This window comes from Aotus nancymaae, unplaced genomic scaffold (genome assembly GCF_030222135.1).
Source record: "Aotus nancymaae isolate 86718 unplaced genomic scaffold, 86718_ANA_hifiasm-v0.15.2.pri h1tg000108l, whole genome shotgun sequence".
Classification (NCBI taxonomy): domain Eukaryota; kingdom Metazoa; phylum Chordata; class Mammalia; order Primates; family Aotidae; genus Aotus; species Aotus nancymaae.
In genome coordinates, this window is record NW_026988523.1 from 39,013,477 (window position 1) to 39,038,050 (window position 24,574).

Genomic DNA, 24,574 nt, shown 5'->3' on the forward strand with positions numbered 1-24,574 from the left:
GGTGTGGTGGCATGTGCCTGTAATCCCAGCTACTCCAGAAGCTGAGGCAGGAGAATCACTTGAGCCTGAGAGGTAGAAGCTGCAGTGAGCAGAGATCACGCCACTGTATTCCAGCCTGCATAACAGAGCAAGACTCTATCTCAAAAAAAAGTCACTTAAAACCCAACTTAAGCCAGGCACGGTGGCTCATGCCTATAATCCCAGCACTTTGAGGCTAGCAGTTCGAGACCACCCTGGGCAACATAGCAAGACCCCAATTCTATAAAAAATTATTATAAAAAATAAAAAATTAGCTGGGCGTGGTAGCATGCACCTGTAGTCCCAGCTGCTCAGGAGGATGAGGTGTGAGGACTGCTTGAGCCCAGGAGATTGAGGCTGCAGTGAGCTGTGATCTTGCCACTGTACTTCAGCTTAGATGACAGAATGAGACCCTGTCTCAAAAAGTAAAAAAATTAAAAACCCAGCTTAAAATATGCACACTGAAAACTGATAAATTTTCACTGAAGAAATCCAGAAAAATCTGGCTAAACAGCCACAACTTGTTACAGGTTAAGGGTGGCATGATGAATATTCTTCTCAGATCTAAGCATTCAACCAGTCAAATATGACATAACGAAGATTGGTAAATTTACAAGATTTCAAGAAACTATAGGAAAAGGCTTGGCTTTAGCTTTCGAGTCTAAGGTTTTATTTATTTCTGATGCTATGGGAACAGAAAGAAATATAACCATGACAACAAGTTTCTTTGTAAAGAAATGATTTTAGCATCCTTTCTGCATAGTCAAAGTCACTTCAGCCTAGAACTGTTGTAGGCAAAGTGGAGATTTTTTTACTTAATATCTCTGCAGCTTTTCATTAAATGAATACAGGCCAGGCGCAGTGGCTCACCCCTGTAATTCCAGTACTTTGGGAGGCTGAGGAGGGTGGATCACCTGAGGCCAGGAGTTTGAGACCACCCTGGCTAACATGGTGAAACCCCGTTTCTACTAAAAATACAAAAAATTAGCTGGGCTTTGGTGGTGTACGCCTGTAATCCCGGCTACTCGGGAGGCTGAGACAGAATCGCTTCAACCTGGGGGGCAGAGATTGCAGTGAGCCAAGATCACGCCATTGCACTCTGGCTTGGGCAACAAGAGTGAAACTCTGTCTCAAAAAAAAAAAATTAAATAAATGAATGAATGAATGAATGAATGAATAGATACAGAAGACCAGGTGCAGTGCCTCATGCCTATAATCCCAGCACTCTGGGAGGCTCAGGTGGGAGGACTGTTTGAGCCTAGGAGTTCGAGACCAGCCTAAGCAACACAGATCCCATCTCTATTTATTCTGAAATTAAAAAATAAAAATAAAAAAATACGGAGGTCACTGATTATGAATGTCATTAGGGGAAACCTCCATTCCCCAACACACGTACACCTCAAAAACATAAGGCAGGAAACATGTCAAAAGAATGACAGCTTCAGGGACAAAACTAAGAGACCGATCTAATATGAGTTTTAGACAGGGAAAGAAAGTATGAGCTGATGCTACTCCTTCCCACAGGACTATCTCATTTCCTCAGCAATTTGAAATTTCAGAAGGACAGGGTCTAACAAATACTAAAGTTACCAGGTGGAAGCAAAATGAAGAAACTAAGGAATAGATTATGAAGTACTGGCTCTACAGTTATGTAATCCTGACGAAGAGCTCAATCTTTCTATGCCTCAACATAATCCCATAAAACAAACTCTCCTAATGGGAAAATGCAGAGTACCCTGAGCTCTGCAGGGGACATGCAGAGGTCCTATAAAAATGATTATCATGGCAAAAGGAGGAAAAAATGTTCACATTAGAGGAAACCACATGAAACAAATTCACCAATTTTCCCTTAAAATTAATGAGCAAGTATGTCCCAGCAAAAAGGGAAAAACAATTACAGATTAGACCAAAAGATTTATTTGAAGAATACCTCAAACTGGCTTTCACTGGCTGAAGGAATATTCCATCCATAGTTTCAAATCAAACTCTTTTCTTAAGATGTTAGTTTCCTAAGATGTTAGTGAGATTCAGCAATTAACATATATATACAAAAGAAAAACTCCCCAATGCCAAGTTCACACAAAAATGCCTCTGAAAAGATCATGCCACTGCATTCCAGCCTGGGTGACAGAGTGAGACTCTACCTCAAAAAAAAAAAAAAAAAAGCCTCTGACAGAAACAAATAAAAAGAAGAAAAAAGAAAAAAAAGAAAAAAAAATGCCTCTGACACAAGCAAATGTTCAGTCTTTCACCCCATTCCAGCCTGTAACACTACTTTAACCCTTACAACAAAAATTTTAAAGACTCACTGTCTTTATTACTCAAAACTAGATTTGGGCCTCCTTCTAATCTTCATTTTCTCCTTGTTCCCCTCTTTAGATTCTATTCCACCTATCATTGTATATGTTCAGATTCATGGTTAACTCTCAGCCAGATTTTCTACCTATGTAATTTCATTCTAAATTCAATAATCTGCCAAAGTCATTCACTCTCTTCATTACTTGAACCAGATTCCCAATTCCTGGTGGCCTAAAAATAGTGTCCCTGTGAACCTGATCCACAAGGTAGGAACTCATTCTGTTTCACAACTCTCTAACACAGCAGATTAAATAAACTTATCATTTTTTGCTTTTTTGCTCTTCCCCTGTCCTATAAAAAACTTGCTAATCTTCCATTATCATCACAGAACCCTGGAACTTTAGAACTAGAAATAACAAACATCATGCAGTTCAAAAGATTAAATGTTTTCCTCAAAGTTAGAGAACTACAAAGTTAGATAGTTATCTAACTACAAAGCTACGAAGTTAGATTACATCAACTCCTGTAATCGCAGCATATTGGGAGGCTGAGGCAGGTAGATCACCTGAGGTCAGGAGTTCAAGACCAGCCTGGCCAACATGGTGAAACCTCACTTTACTAAAAATACAAAATATTAGCTGGGCATGGTGGTGCATGCCTGTAATCCCAACTACTTGGGAGGCTGAGGCAGGAGAATCACTTGAACCCAGGAGGCGGAGGTTGCAGTGAGCCGAGATCGTGCCATTGCATTCCAGCCTGGGTGACAAGAGCAAAACTCCATCTCAAAAAAAAAAAAGAAAAACTAAAACTAAAATAATTGTAATTATTAGCTACATCTTAATCAAGTTCAGCCATGGCGTTATATATATATTTGATGCCTCAGCATAATGTCTAATACCATGGCTGAAATTAATATAAACATATATAAGTCCTCATAGAAACCCCAAGAGAAGGAAGGCAGGAAGGAGGAAAAAAGTATGCCCACAGCAAGACTTAAGAAACTGAAGTTCAAAAGGTAACATAAGTCATAACTAGTAGTGCCTTAGTTGAGATTTGACCTAGGTCCACCTGGATCCAAACAAGATGCTGTGTTTTCTCTATATCACACAGTTAAAAAGGGATAACAATTTTACCTATGAGTCTCAAATTTACATACAAATGAACTGTGCTAAAACAGATCACAACTACAGCTACCAATATTTTTGTCCAAAATTGATCGTTTGTTTGTATGTTTCTATAAATAACTAAATTTAAAATTTACAGGGCCATATCTCTACATCAGTTTGTGAAATAATGTGCTTTCTGTGGGTAAAATGAATGATATCCAAGTGAATAGAGAGCAGAATATCATCAAATTATTAAAGGCCACATGTAATAACTAAACTGAGAAATGAAGGTAGACCGAATAGTATTTCACTGCTGAGAAAGAGACAAAGTAAGGAATTCTCCTTAACATTAAACTACCTCTTACCGTAAGCACAAAGGTACTATTCTGATGAACCAGAGAGTGAGGCATTACCAAGACACATGGAATATGTTCAAGGCTAAGAGATACAGTTTTGTAAAGATGTTACTACTGCACTTACGAAGCTGGGCGGTCTTGTCTCAGGTCAATGGTGAAAACAACTGCATCTTCACCTGCAGATAAGAACGTACAGGGAGAATCTGGTTCCAGAGCCAACTGAGAAAAAAAAAAAGGAAAAAACATGAGATTTCCAAATATCAGAATTAGAGGTCATCTAGTTCATTCCTATAACTTTAGTAAGGGCTGCACTTAAAATGTCCCAGTAAGAGAAATGTCTACCTTTTTGTCATAAAATCCCAAGAAAGGAGATAATTTAAGCCACTTACTCTTGTTCTATGTAAATTATTTATAGCTTTGTTTATTCTATATAAGTCAAAGGACAGGTGACTTGCTATTTCAACTAAGTCCCCAAGGGACATGAACAGAGATAGCAAAGCAAAACATCAGCCATTAGAGTTCACTTTATTTTTTTCCAGACAGGGTCTCATTTTGTCACCCAGGCTGAAGTGCAGTGGCGTGATCATGGCTCACTGAAGCCTCAACCTTGTGGGCTTAAGTGATCCTCCCACCTCAGCCTCCCAAGTAGCTGGGACAGGAACAAGGCACTACAACTGGCTGATTTTTTCACTTTTTTTTTTTTTATAGATGGGGTCTTGCTATATTGCCCAGGCAGGTCTCAAATTCCTGGCCTCGAGCAATCCTCCCACCTCAGCCTCCCAAATCACTGGGATTACAGGCATAAGCTACAACACCCATTCTCAAAATCAATTCCATATCCTTAGGTGCAGAGAGAAATGGTGCCCAACTTCATTCCTTACATCTTAGTTATAAAAATTAGTTATCTAATGGGTTGGGGTAGACTTAAGAATCAATGAAATAGGTAATTTTCACATATCCTGAGCCACCTTGGCTAGAAAAATATACTCCAAGTCCACCTACTCTTTGCTTAGGGTTTCTAAGAAGAGAGTACCATCCTCTTTTCATAGCACGAAAGAACACCATGCCTACCTTAAGACTAGGAAGCTCTTAACTCCTCACTAGCTGCCACCTTGATTATTTGGCCTATATTCCCAGCTTTAAATAGGGCTTTCAGAAACAGTGCTATTTGTGAACTGAGAGTTTAAGCTGGAAAGCTGAAGGTCTCACACATTAAGAATCAACCACTAGCACCTTGAAACTGTCAAAATACTCTAAAAAAAAAAAGAATAAATATAAAATATTTAGAGGGCATAGGAGACCTCAAAGATCTCCAAACCAACTATGGCCTAGCTTAAGGGCCAAATACTGTAAATGCATGATCTAGGGACCTTTCAAATACTTGCCTTCCTAGGAGTTTAGGGTGGCTGCTTTTGCTCCTTTCTTAACTACAAATCTTAAGGACTGACAGAGGTGAAGCATGTGACCACAACAAAGGTGACACAATAGGCAGAGATGAGGGAGAAACTTGGCTGAGAACCACAGAGAATTTGGATTGCACAAACTTTGGAACGAGGTCTTACTTACCTTGTGAGACGCTCCCTTGTGCTGGGCCACACGTTTCGTATTCTTGCAACACTGTGTGGCAGACAGTTCTGCTACCCGAACCTGCCCGTCACGGGCACACATGGCCAGAGTGGAATCACCACTATTAGGAAGAAACTTGGCCTGAGGTAGTAAGAATGAAAAAAAGGACACACAAAAGAAATTAGAGAGGTAAACTTGAGAATGAAAAATATGATGATGACCTCAGCTTATCCCCTTTTCTTACATGACAGCTGGAAACTTAGCTTTCCTACTCTTGTACAGTTGGCTAAGCCCAATATCTTCCAGGAGTTAAAGGAAAGGGAGAGAAAAAACTTCCTCTGATGTAAGAGAGCATTTCGGTTGGCTCTGGAAGATTAAACTGGTACATGATAAGAGCTCAGGCGAACTAGGACTGTACCTAGTAGGGGAGAAAAGGAATAAAGGAGGAAAATCTACCTTGATTCAGAAAGCAAATATCAATTTGCCACAAAGAAAAAGGAAAACAGCGGGGACATCAGGGAAGAAAATAAAACACCCTTAGGATAAACGGCTGGTACCAATACAGTAGACGGGGCTGAGGAGAAAAATCTTTACAGAATAATAACAATATTAGCTAATATTTATTAAATGTTTATTAAGTACCAGCCACAGTTCTAAATGCTTAGCTTCTATTGCTATTTAATCCTCATAACCCTACGTTATTAGTTCCATTTTACAGATAAACTGAAGACAAAAGTGAAATAACTTGCCCAAGATCACAGAGCTAGTAAGCAGAGGGCTAGACGTTGAACTCAGGCAGTTTGGTTCAAGAGCCTGTGCTTATACTACACGGCTTCCTACCAGCACACATTTAATAAGCTGCATGCACCCTACCTATGAGGTTTCCAACAGTCCATATGCTCAAGGAATCTAATGGTTGCCAAGAGTCTTTCAGTGTATTTAGGTCATTATGAGAGCCAAAGTAGGGCCAAGTCCCAATACCTAATTCCTACAACTCACCACTAGCTCCCACTCTACGCAGCAGTTCAGATTCGTCTAACTCATGCCTGATTCTCTCAGTTGCTATTATGCTCCCTTGCCTCACCTGGAACACATTACTTTTGTGGCCACTCTCAAAGTCCAGGACTGGCTGCCGCCGCACCCAATCCCACACCACCACCTTCAGGTCATCGCTGCCACTGGCCAGCCAGGTGCCGCGCTGGTTAAAGTGCAGGGTATTGACACAACCAGTATGGCCCTCAAGCCCATGCTGCAGGCGGAAACGCTGCACAAAGACTCTTGCCCCACAGGCCTCATAGACAAAGCGGGCACTTGAACCCAGCTCCCGCTCCCGAAGGGCAGGGAGGGCTTGCCAGCGAGGTCGGGGTAGAGCTGATGTTTCTGAGGACACCCAGTCCTCTAGGGCCCGCTCATCATCTGATGAGTCCTGGTCACGGTTAGCCCGCTTGCGCTGTACACGGCGCCGAGGCTGCTCTTCTTCCTCCTCTTCCTCCTCTTCCTCTTCCTCTGAGCGGTCATGGACTCGATTTTCTTCATTAATGGAGTAATGACCAGTGTCCTCCATGCTGTCAGAGTCCTTATCTTCACCTGAGCTCTCTGTGTCTGTGCCTCGACTTTCTGTGCTGGTGCGGTTGGGGCCACCATCATCCCCAGTCAAACTCAAACTCAGGTCTGAGGCCTCCACTTCAATGCCTGAGGATGTCTCCCTCCCCTCTTCAGTTCCAGACATCTCCTCTGGACTGCTAGACAGGCTTCCTGCAAGTTAGTGAGGAATGGGTAGATGAGAAGGAAAAATAAGAAAACAGGACAGTGATCAGAAGGACTTCCCACCTTAGTCTAAAAAATCATCACATCAAAAGACCAAAAAATGAACTTTGGTCAAAGTATTTTCATTACAAATGATTAAAAAGAGTACCCTCTGAGGGGAAATCTCACAAAAGACAAGAAACTGAAAGGATTAAGATCAAATCCACACACAAAGTACTTCAACAAAAGCAAAGGAATTGATAAAAATCACTTTCATCGATTCTATCTCCTATAACTACATGCTGCATTCTCTTATCTCACAATAGCCAGGTCAATTCCAGTGAGCACTTGAGCAATGGTCTAGAGCCAATACCACCACAACTTCCAATCTAAGATCACATCAAGTTCTCAAGAGGCAAAACATTAGCATATTGTATAAAAGTGTACCTGACATATCTACCATAGGCTCTGTTGTATTGGATGGGCATTTATTAAGTTATAGCAAATAATTAAGCAGAAATAAAAAGAACAGCTCACTCCAGCAAGAACTAGCATAGCCATCTTCTTAGCCTAAGATGGAAACTAACTGATAAAAATCACTGACTTATGGATGTGGAGTTGCACCATTTTCTGCTTTAAGAAAGTACCACTAGGCCGGGAGCGGTGGCTCACGCCTGTAATCCCAGCACTTTGGGAGGCCGAGGAGGGTGGATCATGAGGTCAAGAGATCGAGACCATCCTGGTCAACATGGTGAAACCCCGTCTCTACTAAAAATACAAAAAATTAGCTGGGCATGGTGGCGAGTGCCTGTAATCCCAGCTACTCGGGAGGCTGAGGCAGGAGAATTGCCTGAACTCAGGAGACGGAGGTTGCGGTGAGCCGAGATTGCGCCATTGCATTCCAGCCTGGGTAACAAGAGCGAAACTCCGTCTCAAAAAAAAAAAACAACTGGGCTAGGGGCTGGAAGAAAAAGTAAAAAAGTATAGAAATTTGAACCCAAGAATCAAACATTTACTGAGTCTGTTATATATGCTAAGAAACAGTTTTTTGAAATGCAACTGGGCTTGAGCTTGGGAGTGGTAAGCAGGGACTGAAATACCACACCTAACAGGTCTGTAGAAAAGAAAAAAATAAAACACCAAACATCTAGCATTTATTGTTAAAATTACAAGTAACAAATATTGACAATTTCGAAGGCTTTACCACATTAACGTAAGGGCCAGAGTATATCACAAGCTCATCAAGAAGGCCCCAACAGCCGGGTGCGGTGGTTCACGCCTATAATCCCAGCACTTTGGGAGGCCAAGGCAGATGGGTCACGAGGTCAAGAGATAGAGACCATCCTAGTCAACAAGGTGAAACCCCGTCTCTACAAAAAATACAAAAATTAGCTGGGCATGGTGGCGCACGCCTGTAGTCCCAGCTACTCGGGAGGCTGAGGCAGGAGAATTGCTTGAACCTGGGAGGTAGAGGTTGTGGCGAGCCGAGATCGTGCCATTGCACTCCAGCCTGGGTAACAAGAGCGAAACTCCGTCTCAAAAAAAAAAAAAAGAAGGCCCCAACAGTAAATCACCAAGATCCAGTCAGTGTAGGTGTTTGCAAATTTTTTCAGTAAAGGGACAGACAGTAAAACTTTTAGGCTTTTCAGAACATATGGAGCTCTACCACAACTTCTCAACTTTATGCAGAACAAAAGCAACTCATAAACACTACATAAACAAACAGGCATGACCATGTTGTAATAAACGAGTGGCAGACTAGATTTGGCTTGCAAGTTATAGTTTGCCAATCCCTGACCTAGCTAATGGTGAAGCACCAAATCAATAGTATACTTCAACTCCTCTAGAACCCCGTGCCTTTCAACTAAACCCAGTGAAAAATATGAACTACTTTCCTTTACAAAAGATGAATAGGCCAGCGAGGTGGCTCACACCTGTAATCCCAGCACCTTGGGAGGCCGAGGCGGGCTGATTTCTAGGTCAAGAGATCAAGACCATCCTGGCCAACATGGTGAAACCCCGTCTCTACTGAAAACATAAAAAATTAGCTGGGCGTGGTGGTGTGTGCTTGTAGTCCCAGCTACTTGGGAGGCTGAGGCAGGAGGATCGCCTGAACCTGGGAGTCGGAGGGTGTAGTGAGCCGAGATCGCACCACTGCACTCCAGCCTGGTGACGGAGCAAGACTCCATCTCAAAAAACAAAACAAGCAAACAAAAGATGAATAAATGGCAGTGATAAGAACATGTGAAGCAATAAAAAAGCACATTGAAAATCTCACCTATCCTTCTTTCAATCACATCAACTAGAATTTAGCCTGTTATCCTGACCTTCAAGGTGCTAAGGAATGCTGGACTCTGCTGCCCAGCTATATCCATTTGAAGGCAGCTTCTCTAATTTAAAAGTTGTCTCAGAGGTGAAGCACTGGTTAAATAACCCAGGTGTTAGTTACACTCTATTAGAATTTTTATATTCTGCCTTCAAATCTGCCCTAAAGCCAGTGATTTGATACTTGGCAGCACTCGTCCAGAAATGAGGAAGGAGGGAAAGGAAGGAAGGAAGGAGAGAAATGGAAAGAAGGGAGGGGAACTAAGGGAAGGAAATAAGGAGGGGAAAGAAGTCCCACTCCTAGTTGGGTGGGACTTCATCCCTTATGTAACTGCTTTTTTTTTTTTTTAAGAGATGGGGTCTCACTATATTGTCTAGGCTAGTCTCAAACTCCTGGGCTCAAGCCATCTGCCATCTTCCCTAAAATTCCCTTGTTCCTACCACCCACTGGATCTTATTTTTCTCCTTTATTAACAGCATTTCCTAGGTTCTGCCCATCCTTATAGCCTTACAGAACTCCAAACCACTCGACCTCTTAGAAGTACAGCTCTGTTATTGATCTTTTGAAAATGATCAGATAAAATCAGACGAAGCAAAAGTACAATACAGTCCAAGGTGTTTCCTGTGTAGTTTCCTATACTCAAAACAACACAGGAAAGTTTCCTTCCCTCCAATAAAATCCAGGCCTCCACTCTCTCCTGCAGGGAGGAGGAGAACCTCAGCTGATAGTAAAAATAGCTTCACCTTCATTTTGGCCCCTTACCATTAGCTAAGTCTGTTCTGCCATCTGTGCTGCTCCCTTTGCTGGACATCTTGAATGATGTTTGCTGTAGCCAGCCTGGGTTTGGAGAGGAAGAAACCAAAACAATTAGGAAACCACCTGGGAAAGAAAATAGGGACAAGGAGATTTAACAATGTGCAAGGTTTTATCACTTTTATAAAGATGATTTGTGTGTGTGTGCTTAACAGGGCTTCTCAGCTTGTGAAAAGCACACGAGAATTTTTTCTTCTCTATGTTTAAATTCCATATAATGACATATTTTGGGGGAGGTCAAGAACCATCTCTTTACTTCCTTCACTGAGTAACTGGCAGTGATTTTTCAGATGGGAAAGTGGGAACTAAAATAAAACCTGGAACAGCAGGCACATATCAAGTGACAGGTACTGCATGCAAAGAGTCTCAACTTAATACATAAAGCTAACTTCAGCACTGCCCTCTAGGCAAGAATCTTCCAATGTAAATAAATGACATACATGTCCTCAAACTCCGTAAAACACTTGTTTTCACAACATAAACAGATGGGTCAGATTCTGAATATAATTTTACACATAATCAACAGATAGAAGAAATCAAACTCGGGGGAGGAGCGTGAGCTTTCTGTTCACTCAGATGACTAACTTCAAACATACAAAGGCACAACAGCTCCTAAGGATTATAAGAAGAGCTGGAACTAGAAATCAGGAACACCCTATCCCTAGGAAAGAACCTTGTTTTGTTTCTCGTAGGACTAACAGTCAGTCTCTAAGCACAAAGACAAAGGTGGGGAAGAAAAGTTCAACATTTCCATTAAATCATCTCATCCCATTTCATTTAATGACAAACATTGTTTCACCTACATCTACCAACTTTAACCAGACTCATCTTTTCTTAACAAGGAATCAGGGTATCTAACTTATTTCCTTTTATGCCACTATAAAACATTCTTATTTTTTTCAGGGCCTCACTGCCACCTCCAGTAAATTCCAAAGAGCAAAGAATAATATTATTCAGATCAGAATTTTGTTAGGCCCTTTCAGTGACTTGGACAAAAGGCACTGGTAAAAGACAAAGTATAATTATGACCCCAGTCCTTGTATCCAGGCACACTGGCCTCTAATCTTTCAACAGCCCTTTCATTCCCATAACAATTATTCCAGAAGCAGCTTCATCCTTATCCTTACCCACACTACCCTCTACAGAAATCTAAGCTGTTTTATTAAAAGTATCCTCTGTTAAGAGACAGTGGGCCAAAGATTGTTCACAATAGGCCAAGGTGGGAGTAGAAATACTACAAGAGTGGGGCTGAAGCTGACTGAATTTCAGGGAAGGACACCTGGAAGGGTGATGATGAAAGACAATGCTAACAAAAAACAGATACATGAAGCGACGTAAACAAAAACAATGAAGAGCTGTTTGCAATGTATTTTGTTTTCCTCCTTTTTGAGGTAGAGAGTTTTGTACAGCATTCCTCACACAGCATTTGTTTCTCCCTCTCAACAGTCTTTGTTTATACTCTTTAGCAACAGAGCATGTCTTCTCCATCTACAGTTTAAAATTTTATTAATTGCAAAAGTCTTATCAAGTGGGAAAAATGCACACTTTAAGATTAAAAATTAAGGTAATAAGCAGACCAGTGTAACATGAACAGATCTGATATTTTCTCACCTCCATAATCAAAACTCTTTACACCATAGGTTTTACCCCACTATTATCCACTCCCACAGAATTAAAAAGCAGCTCCAGAGAATCTCTCTCAAAACCAAATATCAACTCCTACAGGAGCCCAGACTGCCTGAACTTTTCACTCATAATTGCTCTAGAAAATACAAGTGCACAGATGATAAAAGTAAGTAGAATTAAATGTCAAAACTTCTGCAGAAGGATACTCTAGAGCAGTGGTCTCCAAACTGCTTATTAACCCTATCAGTGAAAACTTTGAGCATGAACCTGATGTTCAAAGGTGTGGCATGCACCTGTAATCACAGCTACTCAGAGGGCTGTGGAAGGACTGCTGGAACTCAGAAATTCAAGACCAGCCTGGGCAGAACGGTGAGACCACCATCTCAATCAACCAATGAAGGAGGCAGAGATGCTATGCCCTAGGTGTCAAGTATAGGAGGCACTGAAGAATCTTTTCCAGTCAGGCACGGCAACTCATGCCTGTAATCCCAGCACACTGGGAGGCCGAGGCAGAAGTTGGAGACCAGCCCAGGCAACATAAGAAGACCCCTGTCTCTACAAAAATAAAAAAAAAATCAGTCAGGCATGGTGGCATATGCCTGTAGTCCCAGCTACTTCGGGTAGGGCTGAGGTGGAAGGATCACATGAGCCACAGAAGTTGAGGCTGCAGTGAGCTGTGATTATACCACTTCTCTCCAGCCAAGACAGTCTGCAAAAATTAAAATTAAAAATCGGCTAGGCTCAGTGGTTCACACCTGTAATCCCAGCACTTTGGGAGGCCAAGGCGGGTGAATCACAAGGTCAGGAGTTTGAGACCAGCCTGGCCAACATGGTGAAATCCTGTCTCTGCTAAAAATATGAAAAATTAGCTGGATATAGTGGCGGGCCCCTGTAATCCCAGCTACTTGGGAGGCTGAGGCAGGAGAATTGCTTGAAACCGGGAGGAAGAGGTTGCAGTGAGCTGAGATTGTGCCACTGCACCTCAGCCTGGGTGAGAGTGAAACTCCATATCAAAAAAAAAAAAAAAAAAAAAAAAAAAATTCCATCACTGAAGAATACAAACTTATTTTACAAACTGAGGTCTGCAGAGACCATATTTGACCCAAATCCAGACTGTTTTCTTCATTCTTCACTGTGTTATGTTTCCAACAAATCCACTATTTTTACTTTGATCAACTTTCATGTAAAATCTAGTCCAAATCAAATCTTGCTGAGCTTGGAAAAGCTGATGAGCTCACTGCCCCAGGTAGTTAGAGGAGTTTAATTAGATTAGCTCCACTGTCTGTACTCTAAAAATAACTATAACCCCTGCCAAACTGAAGGTTAAAGAGTAACCCATTGGAGGATGAGGAAAAAAGATCCAGATGCCATTTTAATTTTACTAAGAAATTCCAGTGACCTAGATTTTTCTTGTCTTAGTAAGAATAAAGCCTTAAATTTTTAACCAATTACATGACAAAACATTAACTAAAAACCAGGCAGAGACTTTAATGCACTGGATAAGAGTATTTTGTAAAAGAGATATCAAGTGTCTCTTGTTTAAAATCTCTTGCTCTTTTCCGCTAATATGATGAAGGATCTGTACAAGAGACTACATATCCCTTGCCAGGAATAGCCTCTTATCCAAAATGCTTGGGACCAGAAGTGTTTCAAAGTTGAGCATCCAAAATCGGAAAATTCAAAATCTAAAATGCTTCAACAAATATTTCCTTTGAGCACCAAGCTGGCATTCGAAAAGTTTCAGATTTCAAAGTATTTTAGATTTCCAATTTTTGAATTTGGGATGCTCAACTTGTACCAGAATAACTGAACAGTCAACTGCCAAAAGGAAAAAAAAAAAAAAAAAAAGAACATCAATTCATACATTGTACAACATACAAAAGCAACTCAAAATGAATCACAAACCTAAATATAACTTAAAACAATGTAACTTCCAAAAGAAAACAAAGAAAATAATCTCTTCTGTGACCTTGGGTTAGGCAACAATTTCTCAGGATCGCACACAAAAATCACACACAAAAGTTAATTAGTTGGATTATCAAAATTAAAATCTCACTGAGTGAGGTGGCTTATACTTATAATCCCAGCACTTTGGGAGGCCAACGAGGGTGGATCACCTGAGGTCAGGAGTTCAAGATCAGCCTGGCCAAGAAGGCAAACCCCCATCTCTATTAAAAATACAAAAATTAGCTGGGCATGGTGGCGCATGCCTGTAGTCCCTGATACTGGGCAAGCTGAAGCAGGAGAATTGCTTGAACCCAGGAGGTAGAGGTTGCAGTGAGCCAAGATAGCACCACTACACTCCAGCCTGAGCGACAGAGAGACCCCGTCTTAAAAAAAAAAAAATTAAAATATCTCCAAGAGACACTGTTACAATAATGCAAAGACAAGCTACAGACTAGAAGATAATATCTACAAAACACATATTTGATAAAGGACAGTAACCAGAATATATTTTACAACTGTCACAACTAAATAATAATCACAAGCCACATGTGGTGGCTCACACCTATAATCCCAGGAGTTCAAGGCTGCAGTGAGCTATGATCCCCCTACTTACTGCACTCCAACCTGGGCAAGAGAGTAACACCATCTTTTTTAAAAAAAAAAAAAAAAAAAAAAAAAAAAAAGAGGCCAGGTGGGGTGGCTCACGCCTCTAATCCCAGCACTTTGGGAAATGAGTGGATCACCTGAGGTCAGGAATTCGAAGCCAGCCTGACCAACATGGTAAAACCCCGTCTCTATTAAAATACAAAATCAACTGGGCATGGTCAGGAGGCTGAGGTAGGAAGATCTCTTGAGCCTAGGAGGCAGAGGTTGCAAGTGAGCCATGATCACACCACTGCACTCCAGCCTGGGCAACAGAGAGAGACTCCGTCTCAAAAACTAACAAAAAAAGTACTGTAAATAATAACCCCTTGAAATCAACCCATTAAAAAGATCCTCAACATTATTAATTAGGGAAATATAAATTAAAACCACAATGAGAATCCACTAAATAGCTATTAGAATGGTTAAAAATTGTTTAAATAATGAAAATTTACTTCATTAAGTACTCACAAGAAGTAGGGCAACTAGAATTCTTATACACTGTTACTAGAAATGCAAAACAGTATAGTCATTTTGAAAAAAGCACTTCGGCAGTTTCTTATGAAGTTAAATATACATTTACACAACTCAGGAATCCCACTTCAGCTTCAGGAATTTACACAGCAAAAAAGAGGCTAGGTGTGGTGGCTCAGACCTGTTATCCCAGCAATTTGGGAGGCTAAGCCAGGAGGATCCCTTGAGCCCAGGAATTAAACCAGCCTGGGTAACACAGCAAGACCCCACCTTTAAAAATAAATAAATAAAATAAAATAAAAAGGAAGGCCAGGCGAGGTGGCTCATGCATGTAATCCCAACACTTTGGGAGGCCAAGGTGGGTGGATCATCCGAAGTCAGGAGTTCAAGACCAGCCTGACCAACATGGAGAAACTCCATCTCTACTACAAATACAAAATTAGCCGGGTGTGATGGCACATCCCTAAAATCCCAGCTACTCGAGAAGCTGAGGCAAGGGAATTGCTTGAACCTGGGAGGAAGAGGTTGCAATCAGCTGAGATCACACCACTGCACTCCAGCCTGGGCAACAAGAGCGAAACTCTGTCTCAAAAAAAAAAAATAAAAAGGAAAATGTCCACAAAATTAAAAATACCCTGTCAGTGAATGTTTTAGTAGTTTTACTTAAATTCATCAAAAAACTGGAAACAAATGTTTTTCATCTGGGTCATGGATAAACAAATTGTGTACAATGGGAGCAATAAAAAGGAATGAACTACTGATACAAGCAACAACATGGATAGATCTCAAGTATGTTATGGTAAGTCCAAGAATTCAGACTTAAACAGCTATACAATATATGATTCCACTTATAATACTTTCTGGAAAAGATCAAACTATAGGAATAGAGAGATCAGGGATTGCCAGGGGGTAGGGGCATGAAACTGACTACAAAAGGGCATGAGAAAACTTTCTGGAATAATGGAAATATTCTATGCCCTATTCATGGGCATAAATATGCCTTTGTCAGAATTAAAAGAATAGGCCAACTTAAAAAAGGATAAATTTTCCAGGTGTGGTGGCTCACACCTACAATCCCAGCAATTTAAGAGGCTGAGGCACACAGATCATGAGGTCACGAGATCGAGACCATCCTGGCCAACATGGTGAAACCCCATCTCTACTAAAAATATAAAAATTAGTTGGGCATGGTGGCATGCACCTGTAGTCCCAGCTACTCAGGACGCTGAGGCAGGAAAATCACTTGAACCCGGGAGGCGGAGGCTGCAGTAAGCTGAGATCACAACACCGCACTCTAGCCTGGCGACAGAGTGAGACTCTATCTCAAAAAAAAAAAAGATAAATTTTACTGTATATAAATTATACTTGAATAAATGTGGCCTAAAAAAAGAGAATGAGGGCCAGGCGCAGTGCCTCACACCTGCAATCCCAGTACTTTGGGAGGCCAAGGCAGACGGAACTCAGGTCAGGAGTTCAAGACCAGCCTAACCAACATGGAGAAACCCTGTCTCTACTAAAAATACAAAAAAAGTTTGGCCAGGTGTGGTGGCACATGCCTGTAATCCCAGTTACTTGGGAGGCTGAGGCAGAACTGCTTGAACCCAGAAGGCAGAGGTTGCCGTGAGCCAAGATCGTGCCATTGCACTCCAGCCTGGGAAACAAGAGTGAAACTTCATCTCAAAAAAAAGGATGAGAGAAGTGTGAGGGAAAAATCATGCAAATTGTTAACTGACACAATACCATTAAAAACACTAAATTCTCAAGGCTGTGAGTAATGGAAGTTTACTAAAATGGTCAACATATCACAGCAAATGAACATATGGTCCAGACTTCTCACTTGAAAACGAAAGTGCTGCAAGGATTTTTGCTGCAACCAAGACTGCCTGTGTAATTTATCAGTCACCACATTAACGGCAAAATAAATCCTAAATACATCAAGAGTCTATAACCCTATCGTCTTGGTGATAACTAAGAATAGCAGTAACTTAAGGTAGCTCAAAGTAGTTCTTGTGGTTGTACTATTAATTTGCATGCTTATGCTTTTTATTTTTTAAATTTCTCTGAAGTTCATTTTAAATTCTTTGGTGTCTAGGGTCTATGAACACTGGTCTGATAACTACCTTACCTTGAGCCCTATTGAAACATCAACATGTAAATATTATTATTGTCCTTGATCCTTTTACTAAGACCTGAACTCAGTCTGTCAAATCTCATGATTTATATAATCCCAGCATTCTCTCAAGTCACTGCCTGTCTCATTCTGCTACTCAGATGCCCAACACTCCTACATAAACACCCATATTTAAATGAGACAAGGTTTTAGAATTTCCTCTGAAACTAAAAGGTGATGAGAAAATACTTCAATTATTAGTAAGACAGAGAGCCACATAGTCCCAAGTTACTTTTGGGAGGACAGATGTCCCATACCACTCATAAATGAGCAGCTGTTCAGGGTTGGTCTCCATCCAAAGTACAAATTTGCGTTTCTAGGTCCCGTCCATCTGGTATCAACTAGTTTTACTTTCTCCACCTCCAATTTTTGTTTCCAAGCTGAAATGGTTCATTTTAACTTCATTTCCTGTTCCTTAATATCTCTCCTTCACAAGAAACACTTATTTCTCCAAGACTACTTTCCTGACTCCTACTGGCTGCCACACTCTAATAGCATAGTGTTTTTAGGTGTTTTTTTTTTCTTTTTTTCTTCTTTTTTTAAGACAGAGTCTCACTGTTGTATAGGCTGGAATGCAGTAAAGCTTACGACAGCTTTGACCTCCCAGGTTCAAGTGATGCTCCCACCTCAGTCCCTCCAGTAGCTGGGACTACAGGTGCACGCCGCCACACTCAGCTAAATTTTTTGTATTTTTTTGTAGAGACAATGGTGGGGGATACGTTGCCCAGGCTGGTCTCGAACTCCTGGATTCAAGCAATCAACTGCCTCAGCCTCCCAAAATGCTGGGATTACAGGCCTGAGCCACTGCACCTGGCCATACAGTGTTTATTACTCAGAGAACCTTAGGCACTGAAACTCAAAGGATGATCCCAAAGAGGCTGAAACTCATTATATAAAGCATGTTTATGGTGGGTAGAACTTCAGTTCTGGGCTACTTTCTGTTAAGTACTTGGAGGGGTCGAACATGACACTGTCTCCTCTGGTGGGCTGGACAGATGAGTAGAAAGAACTGAATGTTTCTGGAACAGGAAAATTAATATGTATTCCTACTGTGCTGAAGATCTGACAGTACAAACAACCCAACTTCAGAGAGGCTCTGGGCATAGACTCTAGCTCGGAGTCTAGGCTACTCATTTTTATACAAATTACAAGCCTCTGGCACCACCCAGTGGCCTATCTGTAAGCAAACATGCTGTTACACAACAATATACCAGGCAATATAGAAGCTACAAATATAAACACGGCAGTCACAATCCCTTTTGTAACCAATTAATCCATTAGGAAAAATGAGTATATAACCATGATACAAGAGATACAAGTATCAGTAAGTATCATTTTTTAAAAAGATAAATAGAATGCTGTTGTGGTTAAACAGAGGAAAAGATGTTTTTAGTTTCAGGGAAAAAGGAAACGCTTCCATGGAAAATTAGCTTTTAAGATGGGTTTTAAAAGACAGGCAGGATTTCAACAGATAGAATTGAGAAAGAAAGACATTCCACAGGACCAGAGTGAGAAAAGATATGGAGGTTAAAAACCTGACATGTTCAAGAAATACATACGGGTAGTCTAGTTTGGCTAGATGGCAAAGTATAGTTGATTAGTTAATAAGTATAGTAAAAACCTAGTTGTTGGGGGCCATCAGGCATAAGGAAAATAATTTTGTCAAAGATAATAAGATGGACTGAAATGAAGGAAAAGGAAGGAGAAACAAGTTGAAAAGCTAATATAGTTGCCAAGATAAGAAGTAATGAGAGGCTGTCTTGGGTTGATGGCAAAGGGAATTCAAAAGGGATAAACATGAGAATTGTTGTAAAGGTAGATAAGCAGTTACAAAGCTGAAAGAGTCAAAAAAGACAAGTCTTAGTCTGGTGCCCAGAGAAAATCAACTGACTCAAATGAGAAGCTGGCAGGTGGGATAAGAGATTATTTTGAATATGCTTAAAATCCAAGCCAACATGTTAGGAAGGTAGTGACAAACAAATCTAAGTTTAGAACTTAAAGTAGGGCCAGAGATACAGACTCGTGAATTATCTGTTCAGAGAAACTTCAAAATCAAACACCCTGTAAATCATACCTCACTAAAACAATTAGGTACCTAAGGCTCTGGGACAGTTAAGTTCAAGGAAGGAATCTTGAGGAATACCTACCCTTAGAGACGAGAAAGGAGAGCAGAGAGAAAAATTAAGAACAAAGAATCAAAAGTAAACCCCTGAAGTCAAGAATAAAAAGGTTTCAAGGTGAGAATAGGCTAAGCACAGTGGCTCATGCCTGTAATCCCAGCACTTGAGAGAGGCTAGAGGATCGTCTGAGCCCAGGAGTTTGACACCAACCTGAGCAACACAGGGAGACCCTATCTCTAAAAAAAATTTTTTAATTAGGCTGGGCATGGTGGCTGACGCCTGTAATCCTAACACTTTAGGAGGCTGAGGCGGGTGGATTACCTGAGGTCAGGAGTTCGAGACAAGCCTGGCTAACATGGTGAAACCCTGTTTCTACTAAAAACACAAAAATTAGCCAGGCATGGTGGCACACTCCTGTGATCCCAGCTACTCAGGAGGCTGAGACAGAAGCATCACTTGAACCCAGGAGGGGGAGGTTGCAGTGAACCAAGATCATGCCATCATACTCCAGTCTGGGCGACAGGGCGAGACTCCGTCTCAGGAAAAAAAAAAAAAAAAATTAGCAGGGTGTGGTGGTACACACCTGTAGTACCAGCTACTTGGGAGGCTGAGGTGGGACAATCACTTGAGCCCCAGAGGTTGAGACTGCAGTAAGCTGTGATGGGGTCACTGCACTCCAGCCTAGGTGACAGAGCAAGACCCTCAGAAAAACAAACAAAAAATCAAGAGGATGAGGAGGATAGTCCATGCTTCCAAAAAATACAGAAAACTGTACACTGTCAAAAGGCTGTAAAAGTCAAAACAGCTTTTCCCCTGGAACTATCTCAGAGACTGAGTGGAATGCTGATTTTCTCTCTGGTCAAGAATCATAAAATGCTAGGCTTCAGCTCTCTCAACTCTGTAAAAATTATTTGCTGGGCCAGGCACGGTGGCTCAGGCCTGTAATCCCAGCACTTTGGGTGTCCGAGGCAGGTGGATCACAAGTTCAAGAGTTTGAGACCAGCCTGGCCAACATAGTGAAACCCCATCTCTACTAAAAATACAAAAATTAGCCAGGTGTGATGGCGGGCACCTGTAATCCCAGCTACTCAGGAGGCTGAGGCAGGAGAATCACTTGAGAATGCAAGGTAGAGGCTGCAGTGCACCAAGATCGTGCCACTGAACTCCACTCTAAGCGAAAGAGTGAAACTCTGTCTCAAAAAAAAGAAAAATTATTTCCTTAAAAAAAACTCGGCTGGGCGAGGTGGCTCACGCCTGTAATCCCAGCACTTTGGGAGACCGAGGTGGACAGATCACGAAGTCAAGAGATCAAGACCATCCTGGCCAACATGGTGAAACCCCGTCTCTACTAAAAATCCAAAAAAAACAAAAAACTCATTAGCCTACCAATATAGCATACTATGTCTAAACAATGAAAAAATGTTTTTATTCCTACTGTCATCTGAATATTTTGTATATGTTTATGAGAAATATTTAATTCTACCTTTCAGCTCATTTGTTTCATCACTTGGCTTTGAAAAGCCCTGTTTTTAAAGACAGCCTATATTATAAAAGAAAGAAAAGGGCTTTGTTGTCAAACGGATCTGGGTTTGAATTCTATCTCTACCACCTACTTTTGAATTTTTCTTTTGTAAAATGGGATAATACTACCACCCCGCAGGAATTTAGAGGATTAAAGATAATGGTATGCTAAGAGCCTGTCTGTACATAGTAGGCAACTTATATTATTTTTCTAGTTTCACATCGCTATACCAGACTACATTTCCTAGAAAAGCCTGGACTTCTTTACCACTCAGCAATGATTCTCCAAACATTGTATACAATATAGCATACAGTTCCAAGTCTATGAAATCTTCTTACCCATTCTCTCTGGTGTTTTAAAGAATTCAGAGAGCTCTGTTAATATCTTCTTTCAAGTATTCATGTTCTATGAACTGGAGTAAGGCAATCTACCCAGGAACCCACAATAAAAGCCTCCCTAAGTTTTGCTCCCTCTTTTTATTTAATTTTTAAAATAATATTTTTCACTCTTATTATTGTAGAGACAGAGTCTCACTATCTTGCCCAGTGTGGTCTCAAACTCCTGGGTTCAAGTGATCCTTCTACCTAACCTAGCCCACCCCAAGTGCTGGGATTATAGGTATGAACCACCATACCTGGCCTCTTCTCCCTCTTGAAGTTTCTGAGGATACCCAACATGGGAGGACTGCAAAGCAATCACCACGGATAACTATGAATAAGGAACTTTGTTCCTTCTTTGGATTAAGGCCTTCTGCTCTCCCTATTGGTAACACCAAACACTCATTGTTTATGGTTTACTGGCTTTAATTCTTTGTTTTTGTTTTGTTTTGTTTTGTTTTTTTGAGACAGGGCCTCGCTCTGTCACCCAGGCTGGAGTGCAGTGGCATGATCTCAGCTCACTGCAACTTCTGCCTCCCAGGTAGCTGGGACTACAGGTGCATGCCACCTCAGCCTGCTAATTTTTGTATTTTTAGTAAAGATGGTATTCTGGCATGTTGGCCAAGTTGGTCTCGAACTCTTAACCTCAGGTGATTTGCCTGCCTCGGCCTCCCAAAATGCTGAGATTACAGGCGTAAGCCTCCGTGCCTGGCCTCTGGCTTTAATTCTAACAACAGTATTTCAGAGTATGTTAGGAATGCACTCTAACCCTTACTTAAGTGCTCATTTCCAGCAGCAGAACTAAGGAACTTTTTTTTTTTTTTTTTTTTTTTTTTTTCAAGAGGCAAGGTCTTACTATGTTGCCCAGGCTGGCCAGAAACTCCTGGGCTCAAGCAGTCCTTCCAACCCAGTCTCCCGAATAGCTGGGATTACAGGTACACATCACTGCACTTGGCTAAGGGAACTAGCTATAAAAACATACAAGCCTGTTTATCTCAATTTAACTAATGCTAAGGGAAATCTACTTTCCATTGTGGTTCCATCTCAATTTACCTTTACATCAGAAGTCTATTGCCATTACCAGTTTTTACCATTTATATTTCAATTTTTTCTTAAATTGCCAGAAAGGATTTAGAATGAAAGGATGATGCTCCAAAGGTACAACTTACAATAAAACAATAAAGAGAGGTTTAAAACATCAAGAAGTGCCCTCCTACAGGTTAGGTTTAGAAGAAAGCGTCCAATGTTGGATCCTAAGTAAGGTTAACAAAACATACCTGGTAATGTGGCAATGATTAAAGTACACCAGAGGAATACGGTCACTTGGCTACCATTAGAGGTAAACCCTATAGTAGCTTTCCAGAGGGCTAAGAAAAAAACAGGAAGAAAAAAAATGGCATGTGAGGCAAATATGTATGCGTCACTTTAGAACTTGGACAGACCTCCTTAAACAGTATCTTCAGAGGATAAACAGCAAATATCTAATCTCAGATACAGTGATGAATTTTTTTTTGCAATAATCCAATCCATTAGACATACTATTAATACATTTATTTCATTAATAAGATGCCATCCTTGTCATTATTAATTACTCCCCAATGCCCTATTGGCAACCTCAAAGCAGCCTCCGTTCATTAATTTATCTGTATCATAACACATTCTTGGGGTTAGGTGGTACTTGAGAAATCTGGCTTCTGGCCCAGAAATTATGTCCTGTAGAGGCAGAGATAACAGACTGCCACAAAGAAGTGACAATTCATAAAATTCATCACTTACTAATTTTTGAAAAGCTTTCAAAGACTTTCTACTCACTCCAAGAGCAGAATGATTAAATCAATAAAGAGCAAGCATCCTCCTTTTTGACTAATTTTAATAGCAATGGAGTTTCTTGGGTATATTTGTGAAAATAAAAGATGAAGTTTTTGATATTACTATAAAGCTAATCTAAAACTCAATTTTTGGCTCCAAAATGAAGATATACAAAGTCACTATTCCATGCCTATTGCTGATTCAATTAATTCAGTTGCCTATGTTCCAAATGGGTGAGGGTAAACAGCAGATTATCTTAGCTCACTGATAATCTGCTTTAAAAAAAAAAAAGCTAATTCAATCTCAGAGACTTAAAAACTAACTCTAACTCCAATGTTATGCAATAAAAAGTCCTGTTTGGATACTGCTATTTCTCTTTTATAATCTGGATATTTCCTAGACACATTTAGAATAACTTTTCTACAGTAGAAACAATGGAGTAATGAATCTATCTACTGAAAGCAGTTTAATAGGCACTTTATGATTTTAAAAGCCTATAGCTCACCTGACAGAATACAAGACTTGAGCATGAAACTCAAGATCTCAGTCTTTCGCAACAGGGTGCGCGCCTATACAATGTCTTCTACTAGAGTCTGTTTGCTTTTAAAATGCCAGTATTGTTTTAAACTGGCAACAAAAAGGCTGCTTTCTTTCAGCTCTCTGAAGACAAGCTTCTGTCTTAGGTTGGTCCTATTCAACACTAAGGACCATGACACTGGGACTGATTCTTTTTTTTTTTTTTGAGACCAGGTCTCGCTCTGTTGCCATTACTAAAACGCAGTGGCGCAATCTCAGCTCACTGCAGCCTCTATCTCCTGGACTCAAAACAATCCTCCCACTTCAGCCACCCAAGGAGCTGGGACTACAAGTACATGCCCCATGCTTGGCTAATTTTTTTTTAACTTTTTGTAGAGACAAAGTCTCACTATACTGCCTAGGCTGGTCTTGAATAACTAGGCTCAAGTGATCCTCCCACCTTGGCCTCCCAAAAGGGCTGGGATTACAACATGAGCCACTGCACTCAGCCTGGCAGATTCCTATACATTTAATTGACTGTACTTTAACAGGGTGCAGTGGCTCACACCTGTAATCCCAGCACTTTGAAAGGCTGAGGCAGGAGGACTGTTTGAGTCTAGGGGTTCAAGACCAGCCTGGGCAATATGGCAAAACCTCATCTTAACAAAAAATACAAAAATTAGCCAGGTGTGGTGGCATGCACCTGTAGTTCCAGCTACCCAAGAGGCTGAGGTGGGAGGATCACCTAAGCCCACGAGGTCAAGGTTGCAGTCAGCCATGATGGCACCACTGCACTCCAGCCTAAGTGACAGAGACCCTGTTTCAAAAATAGATTGCACTTTAACTAAGAGGTTGGTGGTAGGAACTAAAAGGTCAAAAGCATTCTTAGCCTCCCACTCCAGCCATCCTAGGAAATACTACCTAATAAGATGTCACAATTCTTAAGTAAACACCTAAAATCCTGGAAATATAAAAGTATCTTGAAGTTGGGTGCTGTGGCTATGTCTGTAATTCCAGCACTTTGGGAGGCCAAGATGGGAGGATCACTTGAGACCAGATGGGCAACAAAGTGAGACCTCATCTTCAATTAAAAAAAAAAAAAATTAGCTAGGTATGGTATGCCTGTGGTCCCAGCTACTCAG

The 24,574-nt window shown here is 40.9% G+C and overlaps 1 protein-coding gene across 10 annotated transcripts in view; it reads right to left on the reverse strand.

Moving 5' to 3' along the window:
* DCAF8 (DDB1 and CUL4 associated factor 8) overlaps window positions 1–24,574 on the reverse strand; it is a 45,333-nt gene that overhangs the window by 17,229 nt on the left and 3,530 nt on the right. For 8 of the 10 annotated variants that reach the window (XR_001107025.2, XM_012449669.2, XM_012449673.2 and 5 more), the window contains 4 exons: window positions 10,179–10,253; window positions 6,429–7,099; window positions 5,345–5,485; window positions 3,903–3,997 (listed from right to left, as the gene is read on the reverse strand). Coding sequence is in view for 9 of the 10 variants with exons in the window: in XM_012449669.2 (XP_012305092.1) it covers window positions 3,903–3,997; window positions 5,345–5,485; window positions 6,429–7,099; window positions 10,179–10,227 (956 nt within the window). In the remaining variant the exon portion in view is untranslated. Of the gene's footprint in view, window positions 1–3,902; window positions 3,998–5,344; window positions 5,486–6,428; window positions 7,100–10,178; window positions 10,254–22,384; window positions 22,475–24,574 lie in introns of all 10 variants that reach the window. The other 2 variants (XM_012449674.3, XM_012449672.2) reach the window with 1 other exon arrangement.